The sequence below is a fragment of the Mobula hypostoma genome, chromosome 20, assembly GCF_963921235.1.
Source record: "Mobula hypostoma chromosome 20, sMobHyp1.1, whole genome shotgun sequence".
NCBI lineage: Eukaryota > Metazoa > Chordata > Chondrichthyes > Myliobatiformes > Myliobatidae > Mobula > Mobula hypostoma.
In genome coordinates, this window is record NC_086116.1 from 63,686,988 (window position 1) to 63,700,623 (window position 13,636).

The window sequence follows — 13,636 nt, forward strand, 5'->3', positions numbered from 1 at the left end:
AGTCTCCAGGGATGAGGACAACAAAGATGTGTTTGTGAGAGGCAGAGGAGTGGCTATGTTCAATGACTCATCGGAGGATCTGAATGAATACAGCATGGTTGTCACATACATAATAAAATAGCTTTGACCATCAAAACATGGAGGAACAACCCCGATGACTCTTTGATTTCGGCCTCTGAGGCCAACATGAGAACACCCATAGAAAGCATCTGGCCCTGGCTGAGTACTAAAAACCAATGCCGATCAACTGGCTGGAGTGTTCACTGATATCTTTAACTCCTCACTTTAGTAATCTGAGGTGCTCACCTGCTTAAGCAGGCTTCAATTATACTGGTCCCTAAGATGAACGTGGTAACCTGCTTCAATGATTATTGGCCAGTAGCACTTACATTCTTGGCCAAGAAGTGCTCTCAGAGGTTGGTGATTAAACATATGAACTGCTGCCTGAGAAGAGGCTTGGATCCATTCCAATTTGCCTACTGTCAGAACAGGTCCACAGCAGATGCCATTTCACTGGCCCTTCTCTCAGTCCTGGAACATCTGCGCAGCTAAGGTGCAAATATCAGGATGTCTTTTATTTACTACAGCTTGGCATTCAATACTAACATCCTCTCAAAACTAATGAATAAGCTTCAAGGCCTTGGCCTGAATACTTCCTTGTGCAATTGAATCCACTATTTCCTCACCTGAAGACCCCAGTCAGTTCGGATTGGCAACAACATCTGCTCCACAATTTTCATCAGTACAAGTGCACCACAAGGCTGTGTGCTTAGCCTCCTGTTCTACTCACTTTATACTTATGACTGTGAGCCTAAGCACAGCTGCAATGCCATCATTAAATTTGTGGACAATACCACTGTTGTTAGCTGGTGGTTACGAATCAACATATAGGAGGGAGATTGAAAATCTGGCTGAGTGGTGCCACAACAACTCCGTACTTAATGTCAACAAGACCAAGAAGCTGATTATTGACTTCAGGAGGAGGAAACTAGAGGTGCATGAGCCAGTTCTTATTGGGAGATCAGAGGTGGAGAAGGTCAGCAACGTTTAATTTCTCAGTGCTACTATTTCGGAGGATCTGTTCTGGGCCCAGCACATAAGTGCAATTATGAAGAAAGCACGGCAACGTCTCTACTTCTTTAGAAGTTTGTGAAGATTCGGCATGAATTCCAAACTTTGACAAACTTCTATAGATGTGTGGTGGAGAGTATATTGACTGGTTTCATCATGGTTTGGTATGGTAACACCAATGCTCTTGAATGGAAAATTCTAGAAAAAGTAGTGGATATGGCCCAGTCCATCATGGGTAAAGCCCGACCCACCGTTGAGAACATCTACATGGAGCACTGTTGCAGGAAAGCAGCATCCATCATCAAGGACTCCCAACACCCAAGCCATACCCCCTTTCCTGCTGCTGCCACAGGAAGAAGGGACAGGATTCTCTGGACCCATCCCACCAGGTTTAGGTACAGGTATTACCTCTCAACCATCAGGCTTTTGAACTAGAGGGGATAACTTCACTTGTCCCATCATTGAACTGCTCCACGATCTGTGGAATGACTTTCAAGGATTCTTCAAGGATGTTTTGATATTTAGTGTTTATTTTTTTTCTTTATTTTTGTATTTGCACAGTTTGTTGTCATTTGCACATTCATTGCCACCCTGTTCGTGTGGTCTTTCATTGATTCTATTACGGTTATTGGATATATTGATAGAAAGACAGGAGTACTGCTGTTATTTGAGCAAGTTTGACTCAGGAGGATTTTATTTGAACCCAGACTGGAACTCAGATGAATTGTGTGTGTGTATGAATTAACATCTACCTATCAGTACTTGCTCCTTAACTGATTTTTATTTCTTCTATACCTGCCATTGTCAGGGATAGGTGGTGCTCAGTCACCAGCACCAAGCACTTCATCAGCTGAGGTCCCTGAGGAATTGACTCCTACCATCCATGGCACTTCAGGTTTGTTACCTAAAGCCACTTCACTGACTTTGCAAGCTGTGGAGGCCAGTCTAATACCTGCTTTCTGAGTGTTCAGCACTTCTGCTTTCAAAGTATACTGCAGTCCCCCGAGTTCCTTTAACGTTTGTGTTTCATCCCATGATTTGACTTGTGACTTGCTCTGAAGCAGAATGATCTTTGATGCTTTTATCCCATCCACTGAAACAGTTTGCATTCGTTTACTTGTTCTCTGACTTCAGAACCTCAAAGAGACCATCATATATTTGATGAGGTCGACTATATTCTTTACATCCTGCAAATTCACTAACTCTGCTGACTCACTCGTTGACTTGTTCATACTGTTAAAGTCTTGTCGTCAGTGTCCAATGTGCTGTCTTTTTTCTAACATCAGTATTTAGATCATTTTTCTGTTTCCTTCAAGTGTCTGTGATATATGGAAGCAGCAAAACAGGCAATAATAAATTTATATGCACTCCTGCTAATAGGAAATATGGTGGGGTTTATTAATAGACTTGGGAAGAGTTGTCTCATAAACTTGAGAGAAAAGTAGAAATATCTAAAAGATCAACAGCTTGGAATTCATTGCCACAGGTGGCTGTGGAGGCCGAGTCATTGAGTATATTTTAAGTGGAGGTTGATAGATTCTTAATTAATAAAGGTGAAGGCAGGAGAACGGGGTTGAGAGGGATAATAAATCAGCCACGATGGAATGGTGGACCAGACTGGATGGGCCAAATGACCTAATTCTGCTCCTACGTCTCATGAACTCTGCATCAATGATATTGAAACATTTAGTAAAATACTATAGCAAGCTGGAAAATTAAGCTTGAAAAATGTTTATAAATTCAAAATGAACTTTGAATCCGCTTCCAATGTACGAATAAATAAAATATGATTGTGCCACAAAGTGAAGGAGAATTCTGCCATAGCCTTTACTATGCTCTTTCCAATAGATTTTATACTAAAGATGGTGCTAATTTTAAAGGATTTGGTAGATGAAAAAAGATTAAGGTCCACCCATCCCAGGATGTACCAAACTAGAATCAAGTTTTCTTCAAAATGCAACACACACAAAATGTTGGAGGAACTCAACAGGTCAGGAAGCATCTATGGAGAGGAATAAAGAGCCAATATTTCGGGCTGAGAATCTTTATCAAGGCCTGATGAAGGGTCTCAGCCCAAAACTGGTTATTCCTCTCCATAAATGCTGTCTGGCCTGCTGAGTTCCTCCAGCATTTTGTGTATGTTGCTCTGGATTTCCAGCATCTGCAGAATCTCTTTCTTGTGTTTATAATTTCTTTGAAGTGACTTATAAAATACAGCAAATAGCTTTTGCATACCACAAACCACAGAGTCAGAGTGATTGGATAATAGGCAAATGCTGCAGAGTGTGATGTGTTCTTGCAATGAATACCGTGGAAATTTTAACATCCCAATGAGGGGACAGGCAGGGCCTTGGAGCAATGCCTCATCTGAAAGACAACCAGACATTCACTCTGCCCAGGCATGTAACTCCAGCTCTGAATTTCACACCCTTTCACATTGCTTCATTGGTACTTTTTCTCTCTCTACACCGTTTCATGTCTTTTGTTCATTTTCTCCCTTCGTTGGCTGCTCCCATTAACACATTAATAAAATGACACCCACAACCTATCCCCGTAGCAACCGGGGCCTCACCCCATTATAGATATTCCCTTTGTCCCTCTTATCTCTCCCCCACCTTAATGCAATTTAAAACTGGCATATGTCTCTCCTTTTCGGTTCTAGGAAAGCATCTTCCATCAGAAACATTAAACGTTTCTCTTTTCTTAAACTACCTGCCCTTCTGGCTGGTTACGCTATTTTCTGTCTTTAGGTTGTGTTACCCGTCTATGGTGAATGTTTGCACTTTGGGGAGCACCACATACAAATACACCTTCCAGATGTGCATACAGAACTTGCAGTGACCAACAATGGGAGGTTCGTCTCTTTGTCAGTCGAGCTATTTCTCAACAAGCTATAAACAATCTGTGTATTTCTCCAGGATCCAGCATCTGCAATCTCTTTTATGTCATATTTCTCTGCAATGCAGCAAATAGCGTGTGCCAGCAGGAAAAGCTTGAAAAGATCTGAGGCAAGGCTTCAGAGAGGCAGGGTTAGCCTGTCTTTGACTTTAAGATCAATGCATCAATATGTTTGTTGTCCAAGTAGCATTGTGGCATTTCTCTACAATGACCAGCAGGACTCACATGATTGTTCAATTGCCAAATACACATATAAATATACCTTATGTAGTGGTGTCACAAACAGGATCTTAGTCTGCATTTAGGATCTTCCAGATTGTTTGGAGGTATAAGGAGAGTTTGAAGAAACTTTTTCTGGTGCACTGGAGACTGAGGGGGATCTGATAGGTTTATAAAATTCTGAGAGGCATAGATAGGGTAGACAGTCAGAATCTTTTCCCCAGGGTTAGAATTTCAATTACTAGGGAAAATATCTTTAGGGTGAGAGGAGAGATGTTTAACAGAAATGTGCAGAGCAAGTCTTTTACGCAAAGTGGTAGGTGCCTGGAACTTGCTGCCACAGCAGTCTGGAAACAGATATTTTGGTGGTGTCTAGCTAAGCACAAGAATATGTAGGGAGCGGCAGGTAGAATGAAAAAGATAAGTATATAATTGTGTTGTCCTATGCAAATCAATTCCCATTATGTTAGTGCAAAAAATACAAAACATTATTGAATGCAGAAACTGAAGCGAGAGGTCATGATGTCAAAAATAGTGTTGCGTTGGACGGAGGAAATGGATGCGGTCCTCGTGACTGCTTTGAATTGGTGGACTGGTTAGTATTCAAGGACTGGGCAGCTAACCTCAATGAGTATGCCTCAGCTGTCACGGACTTTATTTGGAACTGCACGGAGGACTGTGTGTCTTGCAAGACGATCCAGGTATTCCCTAAGCAGAAACCTTGCATGAATTATGAGGTCAAGTCCCTTTTAAAGGCTAGAGCTGCGGCTTTTAGGTCTGGGGATACCAGTCGCTACACGGAATCCAGGCGTGAACTCCGGAAAGACATTAAGGGAGCCAAGAGGCAATACTGAGCCAAGTTGGAAGCCCAGGCTAACCAGAGGGATGCCAGTAGACTATGGCAGGGTCTAAATGAGATCACTGGGTGCAAAGAAAAGGCTGGGAATATCAATAACTGTGGAGCTTCTCTTCCTGACGAACTTAACGTATTCTATGCAAGATTCGAATGGAAGAGGAGCGTCCCGCTCCCTCCAGACGAACTGGACCTGGTGGCATCGAGATTCATCATCACCGAGGAGGATGTTAGAAGGGCATTCCTGAAGATAAATCCAAGGAAGGCGACAGGCCCAGATGGCATCCCAGGACGGGTTCTCCGGGCCTGTGCAGCGAGCTAGCTGGAGTGTTTGCTGACATCTTCAACTGCTCCTTGCTTCAGTCTAAGATCCCCTCGTGTTTTAAGAAGGCAACGATAATCCCAGTGCCAAAGAAGGGCAAGGTGGCATGCCTGAATGACTATCGACCTGTGGCTCTGACATCAATTGCTATGAAGTGCTGCGAGAGATTGGTTATGGCACACATCAACCATAGCCTACCAGTCAACCTCAACGCTTTGCAATTTGCCTACCGGAGTAACAGGTCAATGGCAGATGCCATCTCTCTGGCCGTACATTCCTCCTTAGAACACCTGGAGAATAAAGACGTGTATGTAAGGCTCCTTTTCATTGACTACAGCTCTGCCTTCAATACCATCATTCCAAATAAACTGATTCCTAAGCTCCGGAACCTGGGCCTCAGCACTCAGATCTGCAGCTGGATCTTCAACTTCCTCACAGACAGGACCCAGGCTGTAAAAATAAGGGACAAGCTCTCCTCTACAATCACTCTGAGCACTGGTGCCCCACAAGGCCGTGTACTCAGCCCCCTGCTGTACTCACTGTACACCCATGAATGTGTAGCCAAGTTTCCATCAAACTCAATATATAAGTTTGCTGATGACACAACAATTGTAGGCCGTATCTCGGGTAATGATGAGTTTGAGTACAGAGAGGAACTTAAGAACCTGGTGGCATGGTGCGAAGACAATAACCTATCCTTCAATGTCAGCAAGATGAAGGAATTGGTTGTTGACTTCAGAAGGAGTAGCGGACTGCACGACCCAATTTACATCGGTGGTGCTCAAGTGCAACAGGTCAGCAGCTTTAAGTTCCTCGGGGTCAATATCACAAATGACCTGACTTGGTCCAACCAAGCAGAGTTCACTGCCAAGAAGGCCCACCAGCGCCTTTACTTCCTGAGAAAACTAAAGAAATTTGGCCTGTCCTCTAAAACTCTCACTAATTTTTATAGATGCACCGTAGCAAGCATTCTTCTAGGGTGCATCACAACCTGGTATGGAAGCTGTGCTGTCCAAGACCAGAAGAAGCTGCAGAAGATCGTGAACACGGTGCAGCACATCACACAAACCAATCTTCCGTCCTTGGGCTCGCTTTACACTGCACGCTGTCGGAGCAGTGCTGCCAGGATAATCAAGGACACGACCCACCCAGCCAACACACTTTTCGTCCCTCTTCCCTCTGGGAGAAGGTTCAGGAGCTTGAAGACTCGTACGGCCAGATTTGGGAACAGCTTCTTTCCAACTGTGATAAGACTGCTGAACGGATCCTGACCTGGATCTGGGCCGTACCCTCCAAATATCTGGACCTGCCTCTCGGTTTTTGTGCACTACCTTACTTTGCATTTTTCTATTTTCTATTTATGATCTATAATTTAAATTTTTAATATTTACTAATTTTTACTATTTTTAATATTTAATATTTGTAATCCAAGGAGCGGAAAGCGCAGAATCAAATATCGCTGTGATGATTGTGTGTTCTAGTATCAATTGTTTGGCGGCAATAAAGTATGAAGTATAAAGTATTAATAAGTTTTGAGCAGGCCACACAGTAACAAGCAATCTAATACATAATTTTATTTGTAATGGTTATGTACGAAATTCTGTGCCAACTTTAGCTTGAAGTTCAGGGGAGAAAAGTATCGAATGCATCAGAGATGCATGGGAGATTCTACCACCAGTTTATTGAAACTAAATGTGTAGGAGTGAATGCAACTGGCAGGCCAATAGTTTTTCATCAGTTTACTGTTAAAGGTACATATCTATCCCCCAAGAATTAAGGTATAGCCATTTCTAAAAAGACAACAATGTGATCTACCTAATTACACTGTGGGAGAAGAGCTTTAGTATAAATCAATGATACAACAAAATTTGTAAAATATTATTGTATGTAAACTCATGCCTGGTTGGTGTCACTCATGGCACTCTGTTGCAGTGTCAGTGCATTCTGTTTGCCTCTGATGGTACAAGTGTAACACATTGTTCTATCTACTATAGTAGTCGCCAACCGGTCGACCTTTGAGACTTTCCTAGTAGATCCTGAAAAAAAAAGAAAAATAAATACACAAATATATTATGCCTGATAAACCTTTTGATGCAAAAGCAAATTGTACCCCTACAGCGCATATGTGAGTCATATGTAGTAAATTCTGCTTTGAAAAAGGACCACTCGACAACTTCATGTCCAAAGGGACAACTTTATCTGGGACAGCAAAACCAATGTAGCGGAGGGGCTTATACACACATGCGCAGAAAAGACCGGAAGTAAAATCCCGCATCCTGGAAACAACCTCTGTTTACAAACAGCTTTCCGTAGCGGGAGTATTGCTATATTACCATTATCCTAATTGGTATTAACTTATCTTTATAATGCTCACATTACAACATCTTTAATTCTAAGTTTCATTATTTAATTTTATTTCAACACAAAAAATAAATGAATAAAAATTGACTGTTGTACTCAGTGGGATGACTGGGGCTGAATACTTTCTGCTAGTTCCCTGAAATTTGGCTCATAACTACAGACTGCCAGTCTGAGATAGTCTGTGAGGTGTCTGTCAGTAAGAGAGCTCCTGTACTTAGATTTTCACACAGATAAGTTGACCCGAAGTAGGCACTGACTTTTAGTGCACATGTGGTGAGATGAGGAAGCTTCTTCCTGCTGACAAGCCCCCAAAGGTCACCGTCCCTTAATCTTGCTTTATGTAAGATTATCATTGTCATTTTGCAAATCAATTATTTCCATTTCAATATCACTTGGCACACCAAACACTTGCTGGAATTTGGCTGCTATCTGTTCTATATCGATCAGTAGAAATGGGTTTGAAATAAATGCAGCAATATCTTTCATGACGTTTAACTACGTTAAACACCGATCAAACTCTGTTGCCAGTTTGTCTAGGTAAGCACAGTACTGCTCAGGGCAAAAAGCATTTTTTTTCCTTGATGGCCAGTCTCTCCAAGTTGGGAAAGTGTGTCAGCCTCCCGTTCTTTAAATTTGAAATCCAAACACCGAGCTTGGCCTTAAACGCATTTACTGCGCTTATCATGTGGGGCATGTGTCGGTCTTTTCCCATGAGCATGTTGTTAAGGGCATTTAATTTAGCCATTAGGTCTATCAGAAACCCTAAATTCAGTAGGCACGCATCATCTGACAGTTCCTCGTGCTCCTCGTTTCTTTATCTCAGGTAGCAAGTCAACAAGCCATTGCAGCACAGTGCCCTCGCAAACCTCCTGACAAACTGAATATTCGAGTGGACAGTTTCCTTCATTAGACTGAATGTTGAATCTGCCACGTTTTTCAGGTGTTTTGTATTGGTAAACTGTTACTGAGACACTAGTATAAGTTTCAGGGGTATGCAAGCTAATGACACCACTGTTTTTTGTTTCCCAGTTCTTTTACATTTCGGGAATGTTGGAATTCAAAGGGGGAGAAGTGTTGTAATGTGAACAATATAAAGATAAGTTAATACCAATTAGGATAATGGTAATATAGCAATACTCCCACTATGGAAAGCTGTTTGTTTCCGGGGTTGCAGGGTTTTACGTCCGGTCCTTTCTGCGCATGTGTGTATAAGCCCCTCCGCCGCATTGGTTTCGCCATCCCAGATAAAGTTGTTCCTTTGGACATGAAGTTGTCGAGTCATCCTTTTTCAAAGTAGAAGTTACTACAAAAGGTATGAAGTATTGTAATATTCTTAGAGAAAGACAGCTATGGTCTGTTTGGTACAATGTTTTCTTAGTTACAGTGTTTTCTTGGTTGAATTAATTTGCAAGTTTGACAAAAGCATTTTATGTAATTCAAATACAATTAGCCTAAATAAAAGGCCTCAAGTTGGAAGTACAATCTGAGCTGTTTTTTCTCTAAACTATTTGGTAGGTAGATCTTGCCTTTCACTAAGGTCGAGGTAGGGGATCTTGGGCTTAAAAAAATTGGAGACCACTAATCTACTAGTTATGAAGTCCTAGTTAGTTCCTGTAGCTGTGGACCAGCTGGAACCTGATTCTGAATATGTTTCCCACACAGTACACATGAGATAGCATTATCCCTGCACCTGTTCTCCAAGTGCCCCTGCCAGCACTCACGCTGCATGGGTTATAGAGAAGCTAGTACATTCTGTGAAAGTCCACTGAGGACAGAAAGTTCCTTAGAGATTACAACAACAGTCAAAAATAAATAAAGAAAACACTTCTCAGCCCCTTTCTTTTCTGATCATATCTTCCATTTTAGCGTTGACTCGTAGATGACATATTTCAAACACTTCTCACCTTTTTTGCTGACGTATCTGCTTTTAAATGTACTGTTGACCAAGTGTTGTTCCTTGGTTACACCTGACTAACTTATTCTGAACTGAGATTCTGGGTTTACCTTGTATAGTCTCCTGCCCAGACTTGTTCTGCTCGCATTGGGAGCTCCCTTGGGTGTTTGGGATTTATCTTCTTCAAGTACCAAGTGCTGCTTTGCAAGAGCAAAGGTTGCACAAATGGTACGTTAATCTACACAGAATAAAACGATGAATATTCTACCTTGATCACAAGTAGTGATCTGAAAAATGACCAATCTCATTTAACAGACCCAGTTATGGATGGTTGCTGAGGTGACTTCGTTGCCTGTAAAAAATAAAATCACAACATGCCCTCCCATTTCAAAAAATTAAAGCAAAGTACTTTAAATATTTTCCATTTCTTTTGCAATGGCCTAAATTTAGCAGTCACTCAAATGAGCAAAGCTGCCTTGAATCCCAGCTTTAATTTTTTCGAAGTCCAAGCACTGTAATATCAGGCTCAGATTACTGACAGTGATCTATTGACATCCAGTGTATTAGTGCAGGATGCATAATCCTACAATTGTGGGTGAAATGTTTGAGGGAGAGTTATTGTTTTATAATTAGTTATTTAATTTGATAGAAAACTTAAAGGGTGTGTTCTGAAGGAAAGTTACATTGTTGATAATGGCAGATTAATTTGGTTTTAAACACATTTAAGTTTTACATGAATGAAAATCTAGGAAGTCATTTATTTACAGCAATGACATCATTAGCAACATCTGTAAAGCCGACAGCATTAACAACATCTGTAGAACCTACATCGGTAGAGCCAGCAAAATCGGGAACCACTGCAGATCATTATACATCAACTATGGATATTACAGTCGCCTCAGGTGTGTTGCTATTTAATGCAGTTACCCTTCAGGGATTTCATGGCAAAATATCAATAGTATTTGGGTAAAATAAAATGATATTTGAAAGAGATATTTCTGTAACATATTTAATATCGATTCATTTAAATACTATTTCTGTAGTAATGTAGAGACAATTTAGTTACAGTCGTCTTTGGTTGAAAGGCTATAAAATGTGAACTCTGCCTTGAAGTTGGTTTCTAGGGGTTTGTTCCTGTAGAAGATACTGGGTTGTCCCATATCAAGGGAAACTCCCGGAGGAAGACCGAGAGAAAGTGAGACCTTGACAGACAACTTGGGCAAGCATGTGAGGACACAGAGACGATTATGATACAGATTCTTTAATCAGAAATGCAGTGCGTCGAAACTGACAGTGAAATGTAACAACCAACACAACCTGACAATGTGCTGGGGAAAGTCCGCATAGCCATAACCATAATTAACCATAAATGGTTCTAGTTACCATGCCATAAAATTACCAGAAATGTTGAAGATTGATATGTTTTATTTCTAAATGATATTTTAAGGTGACCGAATTTAAAATTGCAGGATTGAGGTGGGAAATTTCCTCTGAGTATCACCAGACATGCAAAGTCTGTAACATACATAAGGATCCTGTTGCATTAACAGCTTTGTTCTAATGGCAAGACAGAAGCAAGTTGAAAGATTTCCTGGTTAATGAGAGGATGAGTGATGTTGTTCCAAGTGGATGCCAGCTTAGAAACGAGAAGGTTATAAGAGAGGAGAGAACAGTTTTGCCTATGTCGGTGAAACCCAACATTGATTGGGTACCGCTTTGTTGAGCACCTTCACTCTTTTTGCTACAAAAGACAGGATTTCCCAGTGGCCACCCATTTCATTCTCATTCCCTTTCCAATTCCAACATGTCAATCCATGGCCTCCTCTACTGCCACAATGAGGCCACACTCAGGCTGGGGAAGCAACACCTCATATTTTATCTGAGTATCCCCCAACCTGACAGCATAAGCATGGATTTCTCCAACTTCCAGGATTTCTTCCCCCCTCCCCTCTCTTTTTTTCCATTCCACATTCTGGTCCACCTCACAGCCCTTCTCTTCTCACCTACCTTTCACCTCCCCCGGTGCCCTTCCTCCTTCCCTTTCTTCTGTTGTCCACTGTCCTTTCCTATCAGATTCCTTCTTCTTTAGCCCTTTACCTCTTCCACCTATCTTGTCACAGCTTCTCACTTCATCAGTCTCCTAACCCACACATTTTTCCCCTCACCTGGTCTCACCTGTCACCTGTCCACTTGTACTGCTTCTCCTCCCCCATCTTCTTTTCCTGGCTTCTGTCCTCATTTGTTTCAGTCCTGATGAAGGGTCTCAGCTCAAAATGTCGACTGTTTCCCCCTGTAGACGTTGCCTGATACACTGAGTTTCTATAGGACTCATGGTTTTGTATGTCAGCTTCAATTCTGCAGGTTGTCCACCTCAGCTCAGCCTTCAGGCATTTCTCTGACTCAAAATACCCCCAGTGCAGCTTTAAAGGAATACAATGTTCAGGCAGAGAGAAAAATGTAGAGGATTAATTAAGTAGGTCAGTGTTATGGAGGGAAGTGTTAGAGGGATTAATAATCAAATACAAAATCAGTTCTAGCACAAAGAAATATTTTGAGACATAAAACTAAAAAGCAGATGTATTTTGTTACATTTGTTAACATGCCATGTTAATGGGGTTATTTTATAGATCTCCCAATAGCCAGCAGGATTTAGAGGAAAAAATTTGTAGAGAGAAAGTAGACAGTTGTAAGGAAAATAAGATTGTGACAGTAGATGATTTTAACTTTATTGACTGGGATTCCCAAACTGTAAAAGAACTAGATGAGATAGAGTTTGTCAAATATGTTCAGGAAAGTTTTCTTAATAAATGTACAGAAATCCCAACTAGAAAGAGCATGAAACTGGGTGTCCAATTAGGGAACAGGACAGAGCCAGTGTCTGAAATATGTGCAGGGGAATACCTCGGGTCTAATGATCATAATTACATAAATTCAATATAATTATGGAGAAGGATACGCTTGGTTTTCAGGCTTATATTCTAAACTGCAGAAGGCCCAGTTTTGATAATAACATCAGAAAGGATCTGGCAAAAGTGGATTGGGATAAATTGTTCACTAGCAAAGGAATGCTTGGTATGTGGGAGGTCTTCAAAAGTGACATTTTGAGAGAACATAGTTTGCATGTTCCTGTTAGAATAAAAGGCAGTGATAACAGTTTTAGGGATCTTTGATTTTCAAAGGATTTTGAAGCCTAGGTTATGTTAATGTATATGGCAGGTATAGAAAGGAAGGAACAAAAGGGACAGTTGAGGAATGTAAGAAATACAAGTGTACACTGAGGAAAATCAAGAGGGCTAAAATAAGGCTTGAGGTTGCTCTAACAGACAAGGTGAAGGGGAATCCCAAGGGCTTCTACAGATATATTAAGAGCAAAAGGGTATCAAGGGACAAAATTGTTCAACTTGAAGGTCACTGTGGTAATCTATTCATGGAGCCTAAAAAGACACAGGGCATCTTAAATGGATAAATGGAATTTTATATCTGTATTTACTTAGGAGACAGACAAGAGAGTCTATAGAGATGAGGCAAAGCAGCAGTGGGGTCATGGACCATATCTGGATCACCAAAGAGGAGGTGTTTGATGTTTTGAGGAAATTAGGATAGAAAAGTCCAGGCCAGAGCTGGGCTAGGATTTATGTTATAAACCCAGTGGTTAATTAATTGTTCAAGTTTCAAGATTCAAAGGTTCAAAGTACGTTCTTAGAAATTTCCTCAATACTCTTTCAATCTTATTGATGTCTTTTACTGTAAGTGACAAAAGTACACATAATATTCCGATTTGGCTTCTCCAATGTCTTATTCAACTTCAAATTAACATCGCAACTTAAATGAAAGAAAATGAACAATGTATTTTGGAGAACTATATTAACCTGAGAGGTGGTTGGAATGTGGATCTAGTGTTAGATAGCTTACTGAGTGAGGAACATGGAAGGAGAACTCAGATGCACATGTGGGAGAAAGAGATGAAAGAACATGCAGGTAGGGTGAGATGAAGAGGGATGGGGAAAGGCTCATACAG

At 41.1% G+C, this 13,636-nt stretch overlaps 1 protein-coding gene across 7 annotated transcripts in view; it reads left to right on the forward strand.

Annotated features, from left to right (window-relative positions):
• Positions 1–13,636, forward strand: part of LOC134359578 (interleukin-15 receptor subunit alpha-like) — a 165,658-nt gene that overhangs the window by 108,255 nt on the left and 43,767 nt on the right. For 6 of the 7 annotated variants that reach the window (XM_063073074.1, XM_063073073.1, XM_063073071.1 and 3 more), the window contains 2 exons: positions 1,880–1,966; positions 10,386–10,520. In XM_063073074.1, the coding sequence (XP_062929144.1) occupies positions 1,880–1,966; positions 10,386–10,520 (222 nt within the window). The remainder of the gene's footprint in view (positions 1–1,879; positions 1,967–10,385; positions 10,521–13,636) is intronic. The other variant, XM_063073072.1, reaches the window with a different exon arrangement.